General features: G+C 55.4%; 2 protein-coding genes across 5 annotated transcripts in view; one reads left to right on the top strand and one right to left on the bottom strand.

Annotated features, from left to right (window-relative positions):
* CAMSAP3 (calmodulin regulated spectrin associated protein family member 3) overlaps positions 1-3445 on the top strand; it is a 32743-nt gene extending 29298 nt beyond the window's left edge. For all 4 annotated transcript variants that reach the window (XM_060181618.1, XM_060181615.1, XM_060181617.1 and 1 more), the window contains 4 exons: positions 940-1039; positions 2172-2284; positions 2544-2662; positions 2822-3445. In XM_060181618.1, the coding sequence (XP_060037601.1) occupies positions 940-1039; positions 2172-2284; positions 2544-2662; positions 2822-3127 (638 nt within the window). In that variant the 3' untranslated portion in view covers positions 3128-3445. The remainder of the gene's footprint in view (positions 1-939; positions 1040-2171; positions 2285-2543; positions 2663-2821) is intronic.
* Positions 3446-5766: 2321 nt separating this feature from the next.
* Positions 5767-23755, bottom strand: XAB2 (XPA binding protein 2). The gene is made up of 19 exons (XM_007532812.3): positions 23658-23755; positions 18799-18947; positions 18156-18279; positions 16999-17196; positions 16127-16261; positions 15830-15994; positions 14064-14208; positions 13763-13914; positions 13545-13664; positions 11733-11864; positions 11521-11652; positions 10483-10596; positions 8910-9072; positions 8625-8815; positions 7793-7915; positions 6462-6633; positions 6219-6348; positions 5966-6078; positions 5767-5882 (listed from the first exon to the last, which is right to left on the bottom strand). The coding sequence occupies exons 1-19, from the start codon at positions 23706-23708 to the stop codon at positions 5821-5823; spliced, it is 2571 nt and encodes an 856-aa protein (XP_007532874.1). The 5' UTR covers positions 23709-23755; the 3' UTR covers positions 5767-5820.
* Between the last annotated feature and the right edge of the window lie 38 nt (positions 23756-23793).

The following is a 23793-nucleotide window of genomic DNA, read 5'->3' as shown; positions in this document are numbered from 1 at the left end:
GTGGAGAACACATGTTACAATGTGCAGGAACCTGGGTTCAAGCCCCCTAGTGTCCACTTGCAGGGGGGAAGCTGCATGAGTGATGGAGCAGGGCTGCAGGTGTCTGTCTCTCTCCCTTCTGTCACTCTGTCTTCTCCTCCCCTCTCAATTTCTGTCTCTATGAAAGAAAGAAAAGGGGGCTGGGTGGTGGCACTGTTGGTTGAGGGCACATGTCCTAACGCACAACAACCCAGGTTCGAGCCCTCAGGTCCCACCTGCAGGGTAAAAGCTTTGTGAGTGGTGAGACAGGGCTGCAGGTGTCTCTCTTTCTCCCTGTCTGTCTGTCTCCCCCTTCCCTCTCAATTTCTGGATGTCTCTGTCCAATAAATAAATAAAGATAATTTAAAAAAAATAAAAACAAAAACAGGGAGTCAGGGGGTAGCGCAGTGGGTTAAACGCACGTGGCGTCAAGCGCAAGGACCAGCGGAAGGATCCCAGTTCAAGCCCCCGGCTCCCCACCTGCAGGGGAGTCGCTTCACAGGCGGTGAAGCAGGTCTGCAGGTGTCTGTCTTTCTCTCCCCCTCTATCTTCCCCTCCTCTCTCCATTTCTCTCTGTTCTATCCAACAATGACATCAACAACAACAACTACTACAACAATAAAACAACAAGGGCAACAAAAGGGGAAAATAAATAAATACATATAATTAAAAATAAATAAATAAATAAATAAATAAATAAATAAATAAATAAAAGAAGTAAAGGTATGTGTGTAAGGCCCCGGGTTCAAGCCCCCAGTCCCCCACCCGCAGGAGGGAGTGTCCCAAGTGTGGTGGAGGAGGGCTGTAGGTGTTTCATCTGTCTGTGTCTCTCTGCTGCTGGGAATGGTGAAGCCCCACCCTTCCAGGACTTCTGAGGGGGGCGTCCCCCTACCTGACCCATGTCACCCCCAACTTCCGTAGGCTCTCGGCTCAGCAAGGTGTACTCACATTCTACCCTGTCCCTGTCCACTGTGGCCAACGAGGCCCCCAATAACCTGGGTGTGAAGGGACCGATGTCCAGGTACGTTCAGCCCAAGGGCAACCCTAGGGGGCTGGCAGGGGGAGGTGGCGGCTCAGAGGTGAAGCCTAGGACCTGTAGGTGTGGGGTCCTGAATTTGGGCCCGGGTATTGGCATAAGCCAGGTGGATGTTCTGGTTCACTCTTTTCTGAATACATACATCGTTTTATTTGATTTTATTGTTATTTATTTACTTTTTTAAAAATTATCTTTATTTATTTATTGGAGACAGAAATTGAAAAGGAAGGGGGAGATAAGAGAGAAAAACAGAGACACTGTTTGATCACTCAGGGAGCTTCTCCTCCACCCCCCACCGCCGCAGGTGGGGACCAGGAGCTTAAACCCGGGTCCTTGCACGTTGTAATGTGTGTGCTTAACCAGGTGCACCACCATCTGGCCCTTTGATTTTTTTTTCCCCTTTTAATTACTGACTTAATGATCCACAAGACTGCGGGATAAGAGGGGTACAATGTCATACAATTCCCACCTTCTTTTTGAGTTTTTTTTTTTTAAACCTGTATTTATTTCATTTGATAGGTCAAGAGAGAGACTGAGAGGGAAGAGGTATTAAAAAATGGGGTGGGGGGAGTTGGGCAGTAGCGCAGTGAGTTAAGTGCAGGTGGTGCAAAGTACAAGGACCTGAGTAAGGATCCCTGTTCGAGCCCCCAGCTCCCCACCTGCAGGGGAGTCGCTTCACAGGCGGTGAAGCAGGTCTGCAGGTGTCTGTCTTTCTCTCCCCCTCTCTGTCTTCCCCATCTCTCTCCATTTCTCTCTGTCCTCTCCAACAACGACAACATCAGTAACAACAACAATAATTATAATAACAGTAAAAAAACACAAGGGCAACAAAAGGGAAAAATAAATAAATATACAAAAAATGAAAAAAAAAAGAGAGAGAGAGAGAGAGAGAGACGTGCAGCCCTGCTTCACCACTTGAGAAGCTTATGCCTGCAGGTGGGGACCGGGGGCTCAAACCCAGACCCTTCCGCATGGTAACAAGTGCTCTCAACCAGGTGCAACCAACCCAAGAGGTACTTGTGAACTTAAGTGCCCTGTGATGGTCTGTCTCCCATCTGCCCCCCCATCCCCCCACACCCACGTCACTGAGGTCCCTGATCTTCCCCCGGCTCCTCAGGGCTCCATCTCCTTCCGGCCTCATGTCTCCCAGCCGGCTCCCAGGTAGCCGCGAACGGGACTGGGAGAACGGCAGTAACGCCTCGTCCCCCGCCTCAGTGCCTGAGTACACAGGTGAGCCAGCCTGGGGCTGCGGCTGGGGGCTACCGGTGGTCGCCTGCCCCCGTTCCCTGTGCCTGTCCCCCTTCTCCCCTGATCATCCCCCATCTCCTGTAACCATCCCCCCTCTCCCCTGACCACCACTCTTCTCCCTTGACCATCCCCCTTCTCCTGTGACATCCCCTGACCATCTCCCATCTCCCTCTGTGATCATACCCCTTCTCCCCTGACCATCCCCCCTTCCCTCGTGACCATCACCCGCGCCCCCCCATAGGCCCCCGACTGTACAAGGAGCCAAGTGCCAAGTCCAACAAGTTCATCATTCACAACGCCCTATCCCACTGCTGCCTGGCTGGAAAGGTTAACGAACCGCAGAAGAATCGCATCCTGGAGGTGAGAGTTTCAGGGTGTGTGCGTGTGTGTGTGTGTGTGTGTGTGTGTGTATGTGTGTGTACAGACACCGGACTGGGGGAGAGGAGTAGACAGGGGCTCAGCTGAGCTGTCTGTCCATCCATCCATCCATCCATCCATCCATCTGTCCATCCCCTCCAGGAAATCGAGAAGAGCAAAGCCAACCACTTCCTCATCCTCTTCCGCGACTCCAGTTGTCAGTTCCGGGCGCTGTACACACTGTCAGGGGACACGGACGAGTTGTGTCGGCTGACGGGGTACGGCCCCCGCACGGTCACCCCCGCCATGGTCGAGGGCATCTATAAATACAACTCGGACCGCAAACGCTTCACCCAGATTCCGGCCAAGACCATGTCCATGAGCGTGGACGCCTTCACCATTCAGGGACACCTCTGGCAAAACCGGAAGCCCACCACCCCCAAAAAGGGTGGCGGCATCCCCAAATAGCTCCGTCCTCTTCCCCCTGCCACCCCACCCTCATCCCAGAGACACAGCTGGGGGAAAAGAGAAAGGGGGGGGAGGAGACAGTCAGTTGTGATTCCTGGGTTCTGTCTGACTCCTGTCCCCTTCCCCCTCCCATGAAAAATAATATTTCTTGGGGGTGAGGCTGGAGCTTCTCCCCCCCACCACTGCCCCCAACTTTTGTCCTGTCCTGCTGTTGGGGCTGAGCTGGGAGGTTCAGGGACTCAGGGCTCAGTTCAGCCCTCTGTCTGTCTATATTACATCACCCCCTCACCTCTTTCTTGAATAAAATAATCAAGACCATCTGGAGTTCGGGGGCTGTCTTGGGAGTACACCATCCTTCATAGCTTCCCTGCATAGTGTCCCCATGAATCTCTCTGTCATCTCTCTCTCTTCTTTAAACCTTTTTTAAAAAATATTTATTTATTCCCTCATTGTCCTTGTTTTATTGTTGTTGTTATTGATGTCATCATTGTTGGATAGGGCAGAGAGAAATGGAGAGAGGAGGGGAAGACAGAGAGAGGGGGAGAGAAAGACAGACACCTGCAGACCTGCTTCACCGCCTGGGAAGCGACTCCCACCGACAACCTGTAGCTCTGCTTCACCACTTGCAAAGCTTTCTTCCTGCAGGTGGGGAGCCGGGGGCTCAAACCCACGTCCCTGTGCATTGTGACATGTGCGCTCAACCAGGTGCGCTACAATCCGGCCTTCCCACTTGAGATCAAGTATTCAATTTATTAATAAAGATTCAGGGAGGGAGTCGGGCGGTAGCACAGCGGGTTAAGCGCATGTGGCACAAAGCACAAGGACCAGCGTAAGGATCCCGGTTTGAGCCCCCGGCTCCCCACCTGCAAGGGAGTCGCTTCCCAGGCAGTGAAGCAGGTCTGCAGGTGTCTTTCTCTCCCCTTCTCTGTCTTCCCCTCCTCTCTCCATTTCTCTCTGTCCTATCCCACAACGACGACTCAGTAACAACAATAACAATAAAACAAGGGCAACAAAAGGGGGAAAATATTAAAGAAAAAGGAAAAAAAAAAAGGCCACCAGGAGCACTGGATTTGTAGTGCCAGCACTGAGTCACAGTGATAACCCTGGTGGCAAAATATAATAACAAAATGAAAACAAGAAAAACTAATAAAAGAGAGAGAAGCAGATTGAACTCAGGACCTCATGCTTGAGAGTCCAAGGCTTTATCCACTGTGCCAACCTCCTGGTCTATTTTATTAGACAGACAAGAGGGAGACAGAGACACCCCCCCCCCATGCACAGCCTATTTTTTTTTAATGTTTATTTACTCCCTTTTGTTGCTCGTTTTTTATTGTAGTTAATATTGATGTTGTCGTCATTGGACAGGACAGAGGGAAATGGAGAGAGGAGGGAAAGACAGAGAGACAGACACCTGCAGACCTGCTTCACCGCCTGTGAAGCGACTCCCCTGCAGGTGGGGAGCCGGGGGCTCAAACCAGGATTCCTATTCTGGTCCTTGCGCTTTGTGCCACGTGCGCTTAACCCGCTGCGCTACCACCCAGCCTCCCCAGAGCCTCTTTCTGATACACATGATGCCAGGAATCAAACTCGGGCCCTCGTGCTTGAGAATCTTGCCCCTTGGTCACTGCACGCCCCCCCCCCCCATCCTCCATCCCCAGTTCATCTCCCTTCTGGTTCCTGTCATCTTTCCTTCTGTCTGATCTGAAGCCCAACTCTCCACTCACTCCCCTCCTCCAGGCAGTCCACTTGGGTTTCTTGGCCCCAGTGAGTCAGGGGCTCCCTTGCCTGTCTGCCCTGGGGCTGCTTTCCCACCCCCCGCCCCCATGCCAGGGTTTCCCCTGACCCCTCAGCCAAGGGAGGGTCCGGTTGCCTTGTTGGCCCTCTGGGAGATGGAGGCTGGGCCTCATGTGTCGTGGCCGTCTCATCTACCTCTTGCTTCTCTGCACGGAGACAGCGATCGGCCCCCTCCCCACCCCCGACATCGGCCCCCTCCCCACTCCCGACAGCCTGGGTAGAGGTTCAGGGTGCAAATCTTTGTGTGCTGAATATTTCTTAATGGCTTTGAGCCTCGTCTGACTTTCCCTCAGTCTCAGCTGACACACCCCATGCCTGGGAGCCGTGTTTTTGGGGGGTGGCACCTCACTAAGCTTACAGAGCCTGTGGGGCTGGGTGGGTTCCCTCCCAAACCCCCCAAAGCCCTCACTGACCTCAGGAGTAGCAGGGGGGCCTTCCCCTGGGGAAAAATGGTTTTGGGGGGGTTGGGGGGGAGGGAAATCCCAGTGGGTTGGTGTGTCTGTATGTGTATGTCCGTCTCTGTGTATATGTCTCTGTATGTGTCTCTGTGTGTGTGTATGTGTCTCTGTGTATATGTGTCTGTGTGTGTGTGCACATGTGTGTAGGGGGGACCGGGATCAAGGCCCGAGACTCAGGGCAGCAGAGTCCCAGAACCGGTTCCACAGGCTGAGGCTGGGCAGGCTGGCAGGGCACCCGGACTCCCCAACCCCCTGTCCAGCGCGCGCGCGGGCGCGGTGCTGGCCCAGGGCCCGGGGTCTTGTCTGTCCATCCACATGGGGGCACCTGGCTGGCCGCAGGTGGTGCCGGCAGGAGGCTTGGGACCAGAATATACGAGACAGACGTGTGTGTGCATGTCAGGGCAGTTTTATTAGGGGGGCCAGGGTGGGGGGAGTGGGGGTTCAGTCTTCCTTCAGGCTCCCGAACACGGCGGCCGGCACACTCTGCTGCTCCAGCCGCACCTCTGTAGGAAGGTGGGGGTGTCGGTCGGTCACAGGCCCCGTCTGGGGGTGCCCCCCGCCCCCACACCCTGGCTCCCACGCTCACCGTTGGGCTCGAGGTCCATCTCGTCGTCGTCCTCCTCCTCCTCGCCCAGCTCGATCTCCTCGGGGTTGGTTTGCTGCACCAGCTGTGCCAGCTCTTCTCGGGACGCGTCGCTCCTGGTGTGGCGGTCACAGACGGGGGAGGTCAGCTTGCGCCCCGGAAGTGTGTCTGTGGGTCCCCCTGGCTCCCCCGGTCTCCCCTTGGTGCTCAGGCCCCGGAAGTGTGTCTGTGGGTCCCCCCGGCCCCCTCAGCTCACCTGACAAACAGGATCTTGCTCTGGGCCCGCGGGGGCTGGTCCCGCTCGGCCTCGGCCGCCAGCTGCTCAGCCCGCTGTTCCAGCAGCTTCATGTCGTCTAGGCCGCTCTGCCCGGGGGCCAGGTCGGACACTGGGGGGTGTGTGGAGATGGGGGGGCCTCTCGTGACGGTCCAGGCGGGGAAGAGGAGGGGGGTGTCCCGGCCCCCGGCCCCCCCCCCCACCCGCCCGGGCAAGCAAGCTCACCGGTGCCCGTGGCGTTGCCCGACACCTTGAGCATCTGTGAGGCCATGAAGTTGACCTGTGTGTTGTACGTGGCCTGCACGCTCCGGCGGATCCTCAGCATCTCCCGGATGGTGTCCTCGTTCCCGTGACGCACCTCGAAGTCCTTCCAAGTCTGCCAGAAGGCACCCGTCGTCTGTGGGCCCGGAGGAGGGGGCGGGAGGTGTGTGTAAGGGGGGGGCGGGGAAGGGGAGGGGGGGACAGGGAGGTAGAAAGAGAGAGAGAGAGAAGAAAAGAGAGGAAAGAGAGACAGAAGGAGAAAGAAATAGGGAGGGGAATCGGGCGGTAGCGCATCAGGTTAAGCGCAGGTGGCGCCAAGCACAAGGACCGTGTAAGGATCCCGGTTCGAGCCCCCGGCTCCCCACCTGCAGGAAAGTCGCTTTGCAGGCGGTGAAGCAGGTCTGCAGGTGTCTGTCTTTCTCTCCCCCTCTCTGTCTTCCCCTTCTCTCTCCATTTCTCTCTGCTCCTATCCAACAACGACGACATCAATAACAACAACAACTACAATAATAAAAAACAACATGGGGTGGTCTGGAAGGTGGCACAGTAGCTAAGCACTACTCTCAAGCATGGGGTCCCGAGTTGGATCCCTGGCAGCACATGTTCCAGAGTGATGGCTGGTTCTTTCTCTCCTCCTTTCTCATGAATAAATAAATTAATTCTTAAGAAATATTTTTAAAAAAACCAAAAAACAATGGCAACAAAAGGGAAAATAAATAATTAAAAAAATTAAAATTAATTAAAAAAGAAAGAATTAGGAAGGTAGAAGGAGAGGGAGAAATCCTGGTTCGAGCCCCCGGCTCCCCACCTGCAGGGGAGTCGCTTCCCAGGCGGTGAAGCAGGTCTGCAGGTGTCTGTCTTTCTCTCCCCCTCTCTGCCTTCCCCTCCTCTCTCCATTTCTCTCTGTCCTGTCCAACAACGGCGACAGCAATAACAACAACAATAAAACAAGGGCAACAAAAGGGAATAAATAAATATTAAAAAGAAAAGAAAGAAGAAAGAGAGGAGAGGGAAAAGGGAGAGAAAAAAGAAGAAAGAAAAAAGAGAAAAGGGAAAAAAGACAGAAAAAAGAAACAGAAATAGAGAAGAGAAAGGAGAGAGGAAAGGGAGAGAAGAGGGAAAGAGAGCGAGAAAAAAGTGAGACGGAAGAGAAAAGTAACAAGAGAGGAGAGAACAGAGAAAGGAGAAGCAGCCTGGAACTGGGCGCCACCACAGCCCCGCCCCCTTACCCGCGGCCCCGCCCCTCACCCGCGGCCCCGCCCCCTTACCCGCGGCCCCGCCCCGCCCCCCCTCACCCGGGGGTCGCAGATCTGCGAGCAGAAGCTGTAGATGGCGCGGGCGCGGTCAATCTCCCCCAGTTTACACTCCATGTCGGCAAAGCGCAGACACATGTCCCGGGCGTGCTCGTCTGACAGCACCTGCGCGTCAGGGGGGGCGGGGGTGGGGGGTCAGGAGGGTCTGGGGGCCGGAGTCTCAGGAGGTTCTGGGGGCCGGGGGGCTGGGGGCTCAGGAGGGTCTGGGGGCAGGTGGCTGGGGGCTCAGGAGGGTCTGGAGGCCGGGGGTCTGGACGGTAAGGAGGGTCTGGGGGTGGGGGGTCAGGAGGATCTGGGGGCCGGGGGGCTGGGGGTTCAGGAAGTTCTGGGGTCCGGAGGGCCAGGAGGGTCTGGGGATGGGGGCCAGGAGGGTCTGGGGGCCGGGGGGGTCAGGAGGGTCTGGGGGCCAGGGGGCTGGGGGTTCAGGAAGTTCTGGGGTCCGGAGGGCCAGGAGGGTCTGGGGATGGGGGACAGGAGGGTCTGGGGGCCGGGGGAGGGGGGGGGTCAGGAGGGTCTGGGGGCTGGGTGTCAGGTGGGTCTGGGGGCCAGGGGGCTGGGGGTTCAGGAAGTTCTGGGGTCCGGAAGGCCAGGAGGGTCTGGGAGCTGGGGGGTCACGAGGATCTGGGGGCCGGGGGCTGTGAGGCAGGAGGGTCTGGGGGCCGGAGGGTAAGGAGGGTCTGGGGGCCATTGGGCCGCTGGTCAGGAGGGTCTTGGGGCCCGGGGGCTGGAGGCTAAGGAGGGTTGGGGTCCAGGGGGGTAGGAGGGCAGGGGGCCTGGTTCGGAGGGGTCTGGGGGGCCGGGTCCCCGCGGGCACCTCGATGGCCTTCTGGTAGATGGCCCTTGTGTGGGTGACGCCGTAGATTTCGGCTGCGCGCTTGATGTGGATGTTGAACATGTCGTACTGCTGGGCGGGCTCCACGGCGCGGGTGGCCCGCTCGTATACCGCCATGGCGTGGCGCGCCAGTCCCCACTCCTCCTCCAGCTGCGCGTACAGCAGGTACAGGGCTGGGGGGGGGAGGCGGGGGACGCGCACAGCAGGGTCAGGAACACGGGGTTGGGTAGCCGTCCACCCCGGCCCCGCCAAACTCCCCGCTCTTACTCTTGGCATATTTTGGGGGGCAGCCGTCCAGCGCCTGCTCGAACAGGTCCCGCGCCCGCTCCAGCTTGCGGCCCCCATAGCGGGCGATGAACTTGGTCAGGTAGGTGTTCCAGATGTCCGACACGTTGGGCCACTTGAAGAGTGAGATGCCGCGCTCATAGGCCTGCAGGAGGGGCGATCAGAGAGATAGAGAGACAATGAGACACGGAGAGAGAGAGGCCGGGTGATGGTGCACCTGGTTGAGCTCATGTTTTACTATTTTTTATATATATATATATATATATATATATATATATATATATATATATATATATTTGCCTGCTGGGTTCTTGCTGAGGCTCGGTGCCTGCACCATGAATCCAGTGCTCCTGGAGGCCACCCCCCCCCTTTTGTTGCCCTTGTTGTTGTAGCCTTGTTGTGGCTATTATTGCTGTTCATGTTGTTTGTTTTGGATTTGACAGAGAGAAATGGAGAGAGGAGGGGAAGACAGAGAGGGGGAGAGAAAGACAGACACCTGCAGACCTGCTTCACCGCCTGGGAAGCGACTCCCCTGCAGGTGGGGAGCTGGAGGCTTGAACCAGGATCCTTACGCCAGTCCTTGCACTTTGTGCCATGTGTGCTTAACCCGCTGCGCCACTGCCCGACCCCCTATATGTATTTTATTATCTTTATCAGATAGCCAGCAATCAACAGGGAAGGGGGGGATAGAGAGGAAGAGAGACAGAGAGACCCCTGCAGCCCTGCTTTACCACTCGTGAAGCTCTCCCCCTGCAGGTGGGGACTGTGGACTTAAACCTGGGTCCTTGCACATCGTAAGGTGTGCTCAACCAGGTGCGCCACCACCCGGCCCCCTTGAGTGCATGTTACAACGTGCAAGAACCCAGGTTCCAGCCCCACCCCCCCATCCTCACTTGCAGGGGGAAAGCTTTTGAGAGTGTTGAAACAGGGCTGCAGGTGTCTCTCTGTCTCTGTCCCTCTCTCTGTCTCCCTCTTCCCTATTGGTTTCTGGCTGTCTCTATCCAACAGCTAGAGATAATTTTAAAAAGTTTTAAAAAAAAAAGGGAGTCGGAAGGTAGTTCAGCGGGTTAAGTGCAGGTGGCGCAAAGTGCGAGGACCAACGTCAGGATCCCGGTTCGAGCCCCCAGCTCCCCACCTGCAGGGGAGTCACTTCACAGGCGGTGAAGCAGGTCTGCAGGTGTCTGTCTTTCTCTCCCCCTCTCTGTCTTCCTCATCTCTCTCCATTTCTCTCTGTCCTGTCCAACAACGATGACAATAATAACAAATACAGTAACAACTACAACAATAAAAAACAACCACGGCAATAAAAGAGAATAAATAAATAAATAACAAGTGACATCAACAACAATAACTACAACAATGGAACTCAACAAGGGCAACAAAGGGGAAAATAAATAAATAGATCAACAACAACAACAAAAAACCCCCAGACACATACAGCCCCATGTGACTGTCTCTGAGTCTCTCTCTCTCTCTCCTCTCCATCTCTCTCCGATCTCGGGCTGGCTGGAGAACCAGCTCCCTTGGCATGGGCGCTCGGCTGCGTCCCCCCCACCTTGAAGCTCTCCTCGAAGTACTTATGTTCTTCCAGAAACATGGCGTAGTTGATGACGATCTGCGGGGTGGCTATTCGCAGGTCCAAGATGCGGTCGTACACGGCCTTGGTGGACTGGGGGAGGGCGGGGTGTAGGGGAGAAGGCGGCCATGCGAATCCAGCCCGGGTGGTCAGGCCCGTCCCCGGCTCCGCCCCACGCAGTGTCTGACTCCGCCCCCAACCCTGGCCCCTCCCCATCAGGGGTTGGCCCCGCCCCCAGCACCAGGCCTACCCGTGTCTGACTCCGCCCACCACCTCAGCACCATGCCCACAGGCCCCGCCCCTCGCTGGTTGGCTCCGCCCACCACCACACCCCACAAGCCCCGCCCCAGACTCCTGTCAGCTCAGCATCCAGCCCCGCCCACAGACCTGTCCCAGGACCCCACCCTCAGGGTGCTCTGTGCACCCTCCCCACCCAGTCCCAAGGCCTGCCCCCAGCACCGGACCCCACCCACACAACTCAGCTCCCCAACAGCGCCCCCACAACTTACCCTATGCCCTGTCCACAGTCCCACCACTGTCCTAGGACACCACCCTTGTAGAAACTTCCACCCAAGACCGGGCCCCACCCACAACCTGGCCCCGCCTCCACCTGCTCACAGCTCCCTCCTAAGGCCCCGACCACAGCCCTAGGCCCCTCCCCTAAACCATAAGCACCACGAGCCCCGCCCACAGCCATGACCCCGCCCACTGGGATAGCCCCACCCCCAAATCCCCTCCTTCCCAGAGCAGGGTACCGCCCACTGGCCTTGGTCCCGCCCACACCATGACTGAGGGGCCCCGCCCCCAATCCTCAGGTCCACCCACATAGCCCTCACTCTCCTTGGGGGGCCAGATCCCACCTGCAGGCCCCTGTCCCCACCTTGTCCCCCCAAGCCCCGCCCCCAACTCCTCTCCCTGTCCCCAGAGCTAGATCCCCCCCCCAAGTCCTCAGACTCCTCTGGGACCAGGGACCCCACTGCCTTGGCCCGGCCCCCTCCCACAGGCCCCGCCCCTCACCTGGAAGGTGCCCAGGCTCTCCTCCAGGTCCGCCAGCATGGACCACACCTTCAGGGACTTGTACACGCGGTTCTGCACCGGCTCTGAGCTGTCGAAGTACTCGGCCCGCCGGGCCGGCAGGGCAGTGGCTTTCTGTTAAGGGGGGGGGGGCGCTCAGGGAGGGGCCGCACCCTGCTGCCCGCACCCCGGGGCCCGCCACCCCCGGGACTCACCCTGAGCAGCCGCAGGGCCTGGTCGTAGTTGTCGTGCCGCAGTTCCAGCTCCCCGCACTCGCACCAGATGCTGGCCAGGTCGTCCACCTGCTTGAAGCTCACCTTGGTGGCCTTCTCTAGGATGACCCGGGCCTGGGGGCAGGGGTCAGAGGTCAGGTGCCAGGGCCAGGGGCCTCCTGCCAACCCCCTCACCCACCGCGGACCAGTGCTGTGGACCCTGTGACCCCTCCTGGACCACGCCTGTCTATTTTTCCCCCCTTTTTTTCTTTTTGCCTCCAGGGCTATCACTGGGGGCTCGGTGCTCGGATCCATTGCTCCGAACAGATAGTTTTTAAAAAATATTTATTTATTTTCCATTTTGTTGCCCTTGTTTTTTTTATTATTGTTGAAATTGTTGTTATTGATGATGTTATTGTTGGATGGGACAGAGAGAAATGGAGAGAGGAGGGGAAGACAGAGAGGGGGAGAGAAAGACAGGCACCTGCAGACCTGCTTCACCGCCTGTCAAGCGACTCCCCTGCAGGTGGGGAGCCGGGGTTCGAACCGGGATCCTTGCACTTAGCGCCACCTGTGCTTAACCCGCTGCGCTACCGCCCGACTCCCGAGCAGATAGTTTTTTAAATCCATTTTAATGGCTAGAGCAGAGAGAAATTAAGAGAGGAGGGAGAGACAGAGAGAGAGAGAGACACCCGCAGACCCGCTTCACCACCCATGAAGCTTCTTCCCTGCAGGTGGGAACTAGGGGCTCGGATCTTTGCGCATCTCATTTCTCCCTTTTCCTCCTCCGTCCCTTCTTCTCTCTCTCTCTCTTTCATAAGACAAGAGAGAAATCAGAGAGGGAGACAGCCAGAGAGACACCCACAGCCCTGCATTACTACTTGCGAAACTTCCGCCCTGAAGGTGGGGACAGGGGACTTGAACCCGGGTCCTTGTGCACTGTACCATGTCTGTGCGACTAGGTGCACCACCGCCTGCCATTTCCACTGGACCCTCTTTTTCTGTCACTTTGGCAAATTCATTTCTGCATTTTCTCAGTTTAAAATAATGGTTTGGGATCCGGGCGGTAGCGCAGCGGGTTAAGCGCAGGTGGCGCAAAGCGCAAGGACCGGTGTAAGGATCCCGGTTCGAGCCCCCGGCTCCCCACCTGCAGGGGAGTCGCTTCCCAGGCGGTGAAGCAGGTCTGCAGGTGTCTGTCTTTCTCTCCCCCTCTCTGTCTTCCCCATCTCTCTCCATTTCTCTGTCCTAGCCAACAATGACATCAATAACAACAACAATAACTGCAATAAAACAAGGGCATCAAAAGGAAAAATAAATCTTAAAAAAAGATTTTTAAAGTTTTTTATATTTATTTATTTTCCCTCTTGTTGCCCTTGTTGTTGTAGTTACTGTTGTTGATGTCATTTGTTGTTGGATAGGACAGAGAGAAATGGAGAGAGGAGGCGAAGACAGAGAGGGAGAGAAAGACAGACACCTGCAGACCTGCTTCACCGCCTGGGAAGCGACTCCCCTGCAGGTGGGGAGCCGGGGGCTCGAACTGGGATCCTTCCTCTGGTCCTTGTGCTTCGCGCCACGTGCGCTTAACCCGCTGTGCTACCGCCTGACTCCCTAAAAACATTTATTGGATAGAGACAGAGATGAAGAGGGGGAGGGGGGAAACAGAGAGAGAGAGAGAGAGACACCTGCAGCCCAGCTCCATCGCTTGGGAAGCGTGCCTCCCCCCTACCCCCCCGCCACAGGTTGGAGACCAGACCGGGGGCTTGAACCCCCGGGGCCTTGTGCGTGGTGACATGTGCACATCAGCCGGGCACTCACATCGTCCAGCTGCCCGTTGTCCTCGTAGAACTTGGCGAAGGCCACCCACAGAGTGTGGGGCTTGCCTGTGGCCTTGAAGGGGTCCACCGTCTGCACAGCCTCCGTATAGGTATTGATGATCTGGGTGGGAAGGGCTAGGTCACATTGGGCTTGGGCGCGCCGTGTGTGTGTGTGTGTGTGTGTGTGTGTGTGTGTGTGTGTTGTGTGTCCCTGCGCACCTCTCGTGGGCGGCCCTGATGCAGGGCCACGCGCTTGTGCCACTCGTGGACGTGGTGCGGGTTCTGCCGGAGGAGGACGCTATTGAGAAGCAGGGGCCGTCGGCTGATGAGTTGCTCGAAGCGGGCCAGACGGAGCTCCAGGTCCACGTCGTCTACCCAAGGCACGAGGGGAAGCAGGCTGTGAGGGCCTCAGCCAACCCCAACCCCCAGACCCCCCAAGCCTGGCTCCCTTTCCCACCCCACCCGACAGCAGCGACGATGGCGGGGGGAGGGGCGGGGGGGGAGCAGGGGGAAGGCTCACCCTCCTCCTCCCTTCCCAGCTCTGAGGCCGTTTCCATCTTGGCCGCAATCATGCTTTCCTCGAACTGGGCGTAGCTGTCGAACACTTGGGTGAAGTCGCGCACGGTCATCACGGTGCGGATGGCCTCCTCGTATACATCCCGGGCCTGCGGGGGTTTGCGGGGGTTGGAGGGAGCGGAGAGGGTGCTGGGGGGTTGGCACTCGGGAGACTCTAGTGACAGGCCCCTGGGCTGCGTCACCTTCTGACACAAGTGGGAAAGGCCGAGTTTGCCCTGTGCTCCCCTGGATTGTGGGAGGTGCAGATCCCCAACCTGGGCAGAGGCCTGTCACTTTTTTTTTTTTTTGCCTCCAGGGTTATTGCTGGGGCTGGGTGCCTGCATCATGAATCCACTGCTCCTGGAGGCCATTTCCCCCCCTTTTGTTGCCCTTGTTGTTGTAGCCTTACTGTGGTTATTATTGTTGTTGATGTCGTTCATTGTTGGATAGGACAGAGAGAAATGGAGAGAGGAGGGGAAGACAGAGAGGGGGAGAGAAAGATAGACACCTGCAGAGCTGCTTCACCGCCTGTGAAGCGACTCCCCTGCAGGTGGGGAGCCGGGGACTCGAACCAGGAGCCTTAAGATGGTCCTTGCGCTTGGCGCCACATGTGTCCTCCCTCCCTCCCAATATTTTTCCTTTTTTTTTTTTTTAACCAGACCACTGCTCAGCTGACTTATGGTGGTGTGGGGGACTGAACCTGGGACTTGAGAGCCTCAGGCATGAAAGTCTCTTTGCAGAACCATTATGCTATAACCCCACCCCATTTTTCCTGTTTTAATAGGCGCCTGTATTTTACAAATGAGAATGAGTGTGCCCAGGCTAAGTAGGTTTTAGCTCACACACACACAGTGAGGCAGAAAGTTCCAGGACTGGCTGTGTCTGTCTGTGTCTCTGTGTGTGTCTGTCTGTCTGTCTGTCTCCGTGTGTGTCTGTGGGTCTATGTGTGTCTGTCTGTCAGTCTGTCTGTCAGGGTATCTGTCTCTGTGCATGGGTCTGTACTGGTCTGTGTGTCTTTTCGTGTGTGTCTGTGTTTCTGTCTGTGTGTTAATCTGTCTGTGTGTGCATGTGTCTATATCTGTGTGTGTGTGTGTGTGTGTCTGTGTCTATCTGTGAGTGTCTTTGTGTGTCGGTCTCTCTGTGTATCTGTATGTGTCTCTGTGAGTATATCTGTGTCTATCTGTGTGTCTCTTTTTTTTAATTTTCTAAAAAATTGTCTTTATTTATTTATTGGCTAGAGACAGCCAGAAATTGAGAGGGAAGAGGGTTGACAGAGAGGGAGAGGCAGACACCTGCAACAAGACCACCACCTGCAAAAGTCTTCCCACTGCAGGTGGGGACCAGGGCTCGAACCCAGGTCTCTGCGCATTGTAACATGCGCTCTACCGGGTGAGCCACCATCTGGCCCCGTGTGTCTCTGTGTGTCTGTCTCTGTGGATCTGTCAGTGGATCTGTCTGTCTGTGTGCCAATCTGTGTGTGTATGTGTGTGTGTCTGTCTCTGTGTATCTGTCTGTCTGTGTGTCAATCTCTGTGTGTGTGTGTCTGTCTCTGTGTATCTGTCTGTCTGTGTGTCTGTCTGTGTGTGTCTGTCTCTGTGTGTGTCTGTGTGTCTCTGTGTGGGGGGGCATGGCTCTCCCTGCACCTGCTGGCGGTGGCACTTCCGCCTCCTGCATGTCCCCCCCCCCCGTCCCTCCCCCACCACCCTGGGGAAGAGGTGGGGCCGGATGAACCTTCTCGAAGTGGCCGCTGCGGATGTAGTAGTCGGCCAGCGAGCACCAGAGCCTGCCCAGCTGGTCGGTGAAGCGCGTCAGGCCCCCGCGGATGATGGCGTCCACGTTAAGGGACTGCACCTTGTCCGGGTTCTGGGAGATCAGGTCGCACAGCTCGTGCCACAGCTGTGGGAGGGGGGGAGCAGGGACAATGGGGGGGTGGGAGGCTGGCACTTGCAGGGCACTCGGGAGGGGACCCTCACCCCCGATGTCCCCCCATCCCCCACAGCCCGGCCTCCCCGGGGCCTGGGGACCCACCTGGTAGTTGGACTTGCCGGCTTTGGACACGAAGCGCTCGTCGTTCACCACGGTGGCCAGGCGCTGGGCCGCCTCGTCCAGACGGTCGCTGGACTTGAGGTACTCGATGTACTCCTCTGCGCTCTCGGGACTCAGCTGGGGAGCAGCCAGATGCCGCAAAGTCAGTGGGAGCTCGGGAAAGGGGGGTGGGGTGCTATGCCATAGCATGCTCCCCCCGCCTGGGGTCCCACAACTTCTTCTTTTTTTTAAATATATATTATCGGGGGAGTCGGTGCGCCGCTATGCTCCATCGCTGGGGAGCCAGAGACGACCCGAACTGCCCCTGCAGCTACAGACAGACTATGACTCACATAGTCAAGGACTGCCACCTCTCCAGATTCAAAGGGGGTCTCGAAACTTTACATCAGGCTCAACCTGACGCTGTTGACTGGCTACGGAAGAAGGGCAAACGCTAGAAGAAGAAGAAGCAGGACCAGGGTTCAAGCCCATGGCCCCCACCTGCAGGGGGAAAGCTTCACAAGTGGTGACACAGGGCTACAGGTGTCTCTCTCTATATATATTTGTCTATTTATCTATCTATCTCCCCTTCCTCCCTCTGAATTTCTGACTCCATCTATCTACCTATCTATCTATCTCCCCTTCCTCCCTCTGAATTTCTGTCTCCATCCAATAAATAAAGTAAAGACCAAAGACTGCAAAACCAAAGCCTGTTTGTCCCAAGGATCCCTGCTCCCGCTTCCTCTTCCTGTCTCCTCCAGGATATTAGCAGAGAAGCCGTTTGGGGGGCTGCCTCTCTACCCTGAGAGCCAGCCTACTGGCCAGGCCAGGCCAGGCCCCTGCAGAGCCCACCCACCCAATGCCACTGGCCTCACCTTGAGGAAGCGTCTGTAGCCACGCACGGCCGTCTCCGGCAGCGGGTGTGAACGCAGGAAACGCAGGTACAGCGGCCAAATGCGGGAATGCTGGGTAATGGGCAGGGCGCGCAGGGCTCGGTCAAAAGTGCGGCGGGTGTGTGTGACGCGTCCCTGGTCCATCAGGAACTGGCAGTAATCCAGCCACAGGCGTGGCATCTGCAGGGGGAAGAGGGGGGCGAGAGAGAGAAACCCCAAGTTGTGTGTGTGTGTGTGTGTATGTGTGTGTGTGTGTGTGTGTGTGTCTAGACTATGATCAAAGACCCAGAACCTCCTCCCCACTGTGACTGACTCGAGCTCAGCCTAGGAGAGGGGCACAGAGACTGGCAGGCTGGGAGGGCCAGGCGGTGACACAGCGCACGTAGGATGAAATGCAAGAACTGGTACAATGATCCCAGTTCGAGCCCCCGCCTCCTCACCTGCAGGGGGAGGAGGGGGATAAACACTTCACAAGTGTCTAAGCAGGTCTGCAGGTGTCTCTCTCTCTCTCTCTCTCTCTCTCTTTTGTTTTGTTTTTTTTCTGCATCCAGGGTTATCTCTGGGGCTCAGTGCCTGCACTACAAACCCACTGCTCCTGGAGGCCATTTTTTCTCATTTTTTGTCGCCCTTGTTGTTTTTATTGTTGTGGTTATTATTGTCGCTGTTACTGATGTCGTCGTTGTTGGATAGGACGGAGAGAAATGGAGAGAGGAGGGGAAGACAGAGAGGGGGAGAGAAAGACAGACACCTGCTGACCTGCTTCACCGCCTGTGAAGCGACTCCCCTGCAGGTGGGGAGCCGGGGGCTCGAACTGGGATCCTTATGCCGGTCCTTGTGCTTTGCACCACCTGTGCTTAACCTGCTGCGCTATGGCCCAACCTCCTCTCTCAATTTCTCTCTGCCCCAGCCAATCAAATGGAAACAATGGCCTCCAGGAACAGTGGATCCATAGTGCAGGCAGTGAGCCCCAGTGAGATAACCTTGAAGGCAGAGAGAGAGACACAGAGAGAGAGACAGAGAGAGGAGAAAAGAAGGGAAGAGAAGAGAGAGACTGGTAGGCTCTAGTCTCCAGGCCCCAGCTGCCTCTTGGACCCTGCCAGGCTAGACTGCAAGCCTCCCCCCAACACACACACACACACCTTGTGCATGAAGACAAAAGCCCTCTCGTGACAGTTGTTAACGTCTTCGTAGGCAGGGTCAGTCACACAGCGGTGCTTCACCTGGGCCCGGCGGGCCTTCAGATAGCGGTACCAGAGTTTATAGCTGGGGAAGGGTGGAGAAAGAGGTAGGGTGTCACAAGGGTCGGGCACATTTAAGAGAGCCTCCCTGCCCACCCCCTTCTTGGGACTCCCCCCCTTTTTATTATTATTATTATTTATTTATTTATTTATTCTCTTTTGTTGCCCTGGTTGTTTTTTACTGTTGTAGGTGTTACTGTGTTCGTTATTGATGGTGTCGCTGTTGGACAGGACAGGAGAGAAATGGAGAGAGGAGGGGAAGACAGAGAGGGGGAGAGAAAGACAGACACCTGCAGACCTGCTTCACCGCCTGTGAAGCGATTCCCCTGCAGGTGGGGAGTCGGGGGCTCAAACCAGGATCCTTCTGCTGGTCCTTGAGCTTGAGACTCTCCTTTTGCTCAGGGAAGTGGCCTGGGGGAAGGACTGGGACAGAAAAGGGGGAAAAAAATGGGGGGGAGGATTCTGATTACTGTTGGCTTCAGTGATGCCTGGAGCAAGTGGGGTCGGGGTGGGGCGGGCAGGGGGTGGCTGGAGCGTGTCCCACCTGCAGGGCAGCAGCTTCAGTGCCCGCTCGTAGAGCTGGTTGAGGCGAGGTTTTGGGGCCCCCTGCTTGAATTCGATGTAACGGAGCCAGCACTTGACGGAGAACTGGTTCCTCATGATTTCTTCCTCGTAGGGCAGGTCTTCTTCCTCCTGGGGTGCGGGGGTGGGGGTGGAGGTATGGGAGAGGTGGTGAGGGTTGCCTTTAGGACCCAAGCCCTGTGCCACTCCACCCCCCAAACTTGACCCCCCCACCACGCAACCCACCAATGAATCCCACTCCCGGTGACCATTCTTCTCACCTTTCCTTACTCTGAGAGAAATTCAGATGGACAGGGGAAGAGAGAGACAGAGAGACACCTGCAGCCTGGCTTCACCGCCGCTCGTGAAGCTTTTCCCCCCGCAGGTGGGGACTGGGGGCGTGAACCTGGGTCTTGTGCGCTGTAACAGGTGCGCTCAGCCAGGTGGGCCATCACCCGGTCCCTCAAGCTTATTATCTGTTCTGCTTCTTTCTCCCTCTCCTCCAGGAATAAACAAGCAAATAGACACATGGCAAAAGGAAAAGAATGAGAGAGAGAGAGAGAGAGAGAGAGAGAGAGATGGGGCTGGGCGGTAGCGCAGCAGGTTAAGCGCACATGGCACAAAATGCCAAGGACCGGTGTTAAGGATCCCGGTTCGAGCCCCCGGCTCCCCACCTGCAGGGGAATTGCTTCACAGGCGGTGAAGCAGGTCTGCAGGTGTCTGTCTTTCTCTCCCCCTCTCTGTCTTCCCCTCCTCTCTCCATTTCTCTCTGTCCTAGCCAACAACGACAGCAACAATGATAACTACGACAATAAAGTAACAAGGGCAACAAAAGGGAATAAGTGAACATTTAAAAATAAATAAATAAATAAGGCCTCCAGGAGTGGTGGATTCGTGGTGCAGGCACCGAGCCCCAGCGATAACCCTGGAGGCAAAAAAAAAAAAGAGATGTATATATATCTATATATATAGAGAGAGAGATGTATAAATATATACATAGAGAGATGTATAGACCCAGAGTCCAAGCCTCCTCTTCTTCTAGCGTTTGCCCTTCTTCCGTAGCCATCAACAGCGTCAGGTTGAGCCTGATGTCAAGTTTCGAGACCTCCTTTGAATCTGGAGAGGTGGCAGTCGTTGACTATGTGGGTCATAGTCTGTCTGTAGCCGCAGGGGCAGTTCGGGTCATCTCTGGCCCCCCAGCGATGGAACATAGCGGCGCACCGGCCATGGCCTGTTCGATGGCGATTGAGGAGGGCCCAATCATAACGTGCCAGGTCAAAGCCGGGTTGACGCTCGCAGGGGTCTGTGATGAGGTGTTTGTTCTTTACCTCGGCTGACTGCCAACTCTGTTTCCAAGAGTCTGGAACAGAGAAGTTCAGTGTAGGCATAGGGGACCAGATTGGGTGACGAGACGTCAAGCGTTGGACAGGGTGGGCGAAGATATCCGGGTATATTGTCAGGTCCGGTCGAGCGTAGACGTGGGAAATGAACTTAGATGATGCCGCATCCCAACTAATATTTGGCGGGGCGATGTTGCTAAGAACTGGCAGCCATGGAACCGGGATGGAACGGATGGTTCCAGAAATGATCCTCATGGAGGAATATAATTTGGAATCGACCAAGTGGACATGGGGGCTACGGAACCATACTGGGGCACAGTATTCTGCAGTGGAATAGCATAATGCCAGAGAGGATGATCGTAGTGTGGAAGCGCTCGCGCCCCATGAGGAGCTGGCCAGTCTTGCAATGGTGTTATTCCTCGCACCCACCTTTGCTGCAGTTTTTGTGAGATGTTCGTGAAATGACAGGGTGCGATCGAGAGTAACGCCAAGATAGACTGGCTGGGCTTCATGCCGGATTCTCATATCGTCAAGCTGCACATTAAGGTCACACGAGGCCGAGGCATGGTGTAGATGGAAAACAGATGATACCGTTTTTGCAGTGCTAGGGATTAGTCGCCATTTTTTACAGTCATCAGATATCAGAGACATGTCTTTCGTGATTGTTTCCTCGAGGATGTCAAACTTGGATGCCTGAGTAGCACAGCAGATGTCATTGGCGTAGATGAACTTCCTTGAAGAAGTTTCTGGAAGGTCATTGATGTAAATATTAAATAGCGTAGGAGCCAGAACAGAGCCCTGGGGGAGGCCACTTGAGACAAGACTCCATCTGCTAGACTTGTCACCCAGATGCACCCGGAATCTTCTGTTTTGGAGAAGAAACAATATAGTGTTGGCCACCCATGGAGGCAGGCATCTTGAGATCTTGACTAGGAGACCACGGTGCCAGACCGTGTCATAGGCTGCTGTGAGATCAACAAAGACAGCACCCGTCTTTAAATTCTTCTGGAATCCATTTTCAATGTAAGTTGAGAGGGCCAGGGCTTGTTCGCAGGTAGATCTTCCTGCGGGGAAACCAGCTTGGGCGGGTGATAGGAATTTCTCTGTAAGAGGAGGAATACGTGACAGAAGCAGCCTCTCAAGGAGTTTTGTAACACACGGAGAGGAGAGAAATTGGTCTATAGCTGGCGGCCAGTGTTGGGTCTTTCTTTGGTTTCAAAACCGCTATTATCTTCGCACGACGCCAAACTTTGGGCATAGACTCAGATTCCAAGATGTGGGACAGGAATGAAGCGAGCCACTTCTTTGCCGCGGGGCCCAGGTTAAGAATGAGTTCTGGGGTGATGTTATCATAGCCAGCAGCTGTTCCTGGTTTAACCCTCTTCAAAGCGTCTTCCAGTTCAGACAGTGTAAAGGGAGAGAGTTTTGGAGATGGAAAAGATAACCGGAAGTGGGATGACCACTCGTGGGAAATTTCTCTTTTCCAGTTGGGTCGATCTTAGCACGTCCAACTTGAGTTAGGTGACTGGCCACTGAGTTTGGAGATACGGGAGGATGGGAGATGGGAGAGGGTTTAACCCTAAGATAGCCAGAACTAGTAAAGATGTCAGGCTTCTACGAGAATCCAAATCTCTGGTTTCAGATGTTCCCATGGGTCACTGCCTGGCCAGTTCTGCCATCATCAAGCTTCTCCTTTGGAGACCATCATGTCCCCCTGGTCAGACCTACTCTAAAGCTCAGGACCAAACCCCGACAGTTCCCCAGGACCTGAAGATCTGACCACAGAAGGCCAAGCCCACCGTCCTGCTCACCAAGCTTTGCCTCCTGACATTTCCAAAAATCTACTGACAGTTGCGCTTTTCAAATTCTGCGTAGGCAGCGTAGGCGGTGGCACACTCGGGGATGGGCACACACATTACAGTGCACAAGGACCTCGGTTCAAGCCCCCAGTCCCCATTTGCTGGGGGGGGGATTCACAAGCAGTGAAGCAGGGCTATAGGTGTTTCTCTCTCTCTCTCTCTCTTTTGCCTCCAGAGTTATCGCTGGGGCTCGGTGCCTGCACTACAAATCCACTGCTTCTGAAGGCTATTTTTCCCCTTTTATGGACCTTGTTTATTGTTATTCTTGTTATTACTATTGTTGTTACTACTGTCATTGTTGTTGAACAGGACAGAGAGAAATGGAGAGAGGAGGGGAAGACACAGAAGGGGAGAGAAAGACATACACCTGCAGACCTGCTTCACTGCTTGTGAAGCTTCCTCTCTGCATGTGGGGACCAGGGCTCAAGCCCAGATCCTTGAACTTGGTAATTTACGAGCTTAATCAGGTGCACCACTGCCCCCTTGTCCCACCCTCCTTTTTTTTTTTCTTTACTTTCTTCCTTTCTTTTTTTCTCTCTCTCTCTCTCTCTCTTTCTTTCTTTCTTTCTTTCACCAGAGCCCTGCTTAGAGGGGTTGAATCTGGGTCTTTGGACCATCCGGCAGGTGAGTCTCTTTACAGAACCATGATGCTACCTACCCCTGCCCTCTCTCCCTCTCTATAACTCTTTTCATCTCAATTTCTCCTTGTCCTAACAAAATAAAGTTGTTTTTTAAAAAATATATATAGGGGCTGGGCACAGTAGGTTAAGCGCATGTGGCACGAAGCGCAAGGACAGCGGAAGGATCCTGGTTCGAGCCCCGGCTCCCCACCTGCAGGGGAGTCGCTTCACAGGCGGTGAAGCAGGTCTGCAGGTGTCTGTCTGTCTCTCCCCCTCTCTGTCTTCCCCTCCTCTCTCCATTTCTCTGTCCTACCCAACAACAACGACATCAATAATAACTACAACAATAATAACTACAACAATAAAACAACAAGGGCAACAAAAGGGAATAAGTAAATATTAAACAATTGAAGCCTCTGAAAAAAATAAAGATAATAATAAAGTAATACATACATAAATAAAATAAAAGTATAAATAGAGAGTTGTCTGTGCGAGTCTCTCCTGCCTCCCACTTCTGCCACAGGCCGGGGATGGCAGATGCCCTAAACGTGGACAGAAGTTCTCTGTTTTCAATAAAAACGCCAAGTGTGTGTGGGGGGGAGAGGGTCCAGGCGGTGGTGCACCTGGTTAAGAGCTCGACAGTGCTCAAGGACCCAGGTTCGAGCCCCCGATCCCCACCTGCAGGGCTAAGTTTCCCGAGCGGTGAAGCAGGGCTGCAGGTTGTCTGTCTCTCTACTCCCACCCCTCTATTTTTCTCTCCGTCTCTATCCGACAATAAATAAATAAATACAAGTAAACAATAAAAAAAAAAAAAAACATCGTTCGGGCACCATCATTGGGTCCCATCACAACAACCCTGTCCCCGCCATCCATCCCCGCCCGCCCCCGGCTCCTCTCGAACCCAAACCTCTTAGCCCTCCACACCCCACCCCACCCCGATCGTCCAAGATCCGGTTCCCTGCAGCGTCCACCCTCCATGTTCCCACTCCACACCCCCCCTCCCAGACCGCCGGGTGGACTCACAAACACCAAGTCCGACCGCTCGGGCCGCGCCGGCCGCGCCATGACCACCATCTTTTCCAGGTTTTCCCGGAAGCTCTTAAAGTCACCGCCCCCTGACGTCAGAGGCACAAGCCACGCCCACTCTATGTCCATCCGC

Source organism: Erinaceus europaeus, chromosome 23 (assembly GCF_950295315.1).
Source record: "Erinaceus europaeus chromosome 23, mEriEur2.1, whole genome shotgun sequence".
In the NCBI taxonomy this organism is placed as follows: Eukaryota; Metazoa; Chordata; class Mammalia; order Eulipotyphla; family Erinaceidae; genus Erinaceus; species Erinaceus europaeus.
This window is presented reverse-complemented; position numbering and strand designations above follow the sequence as displayed.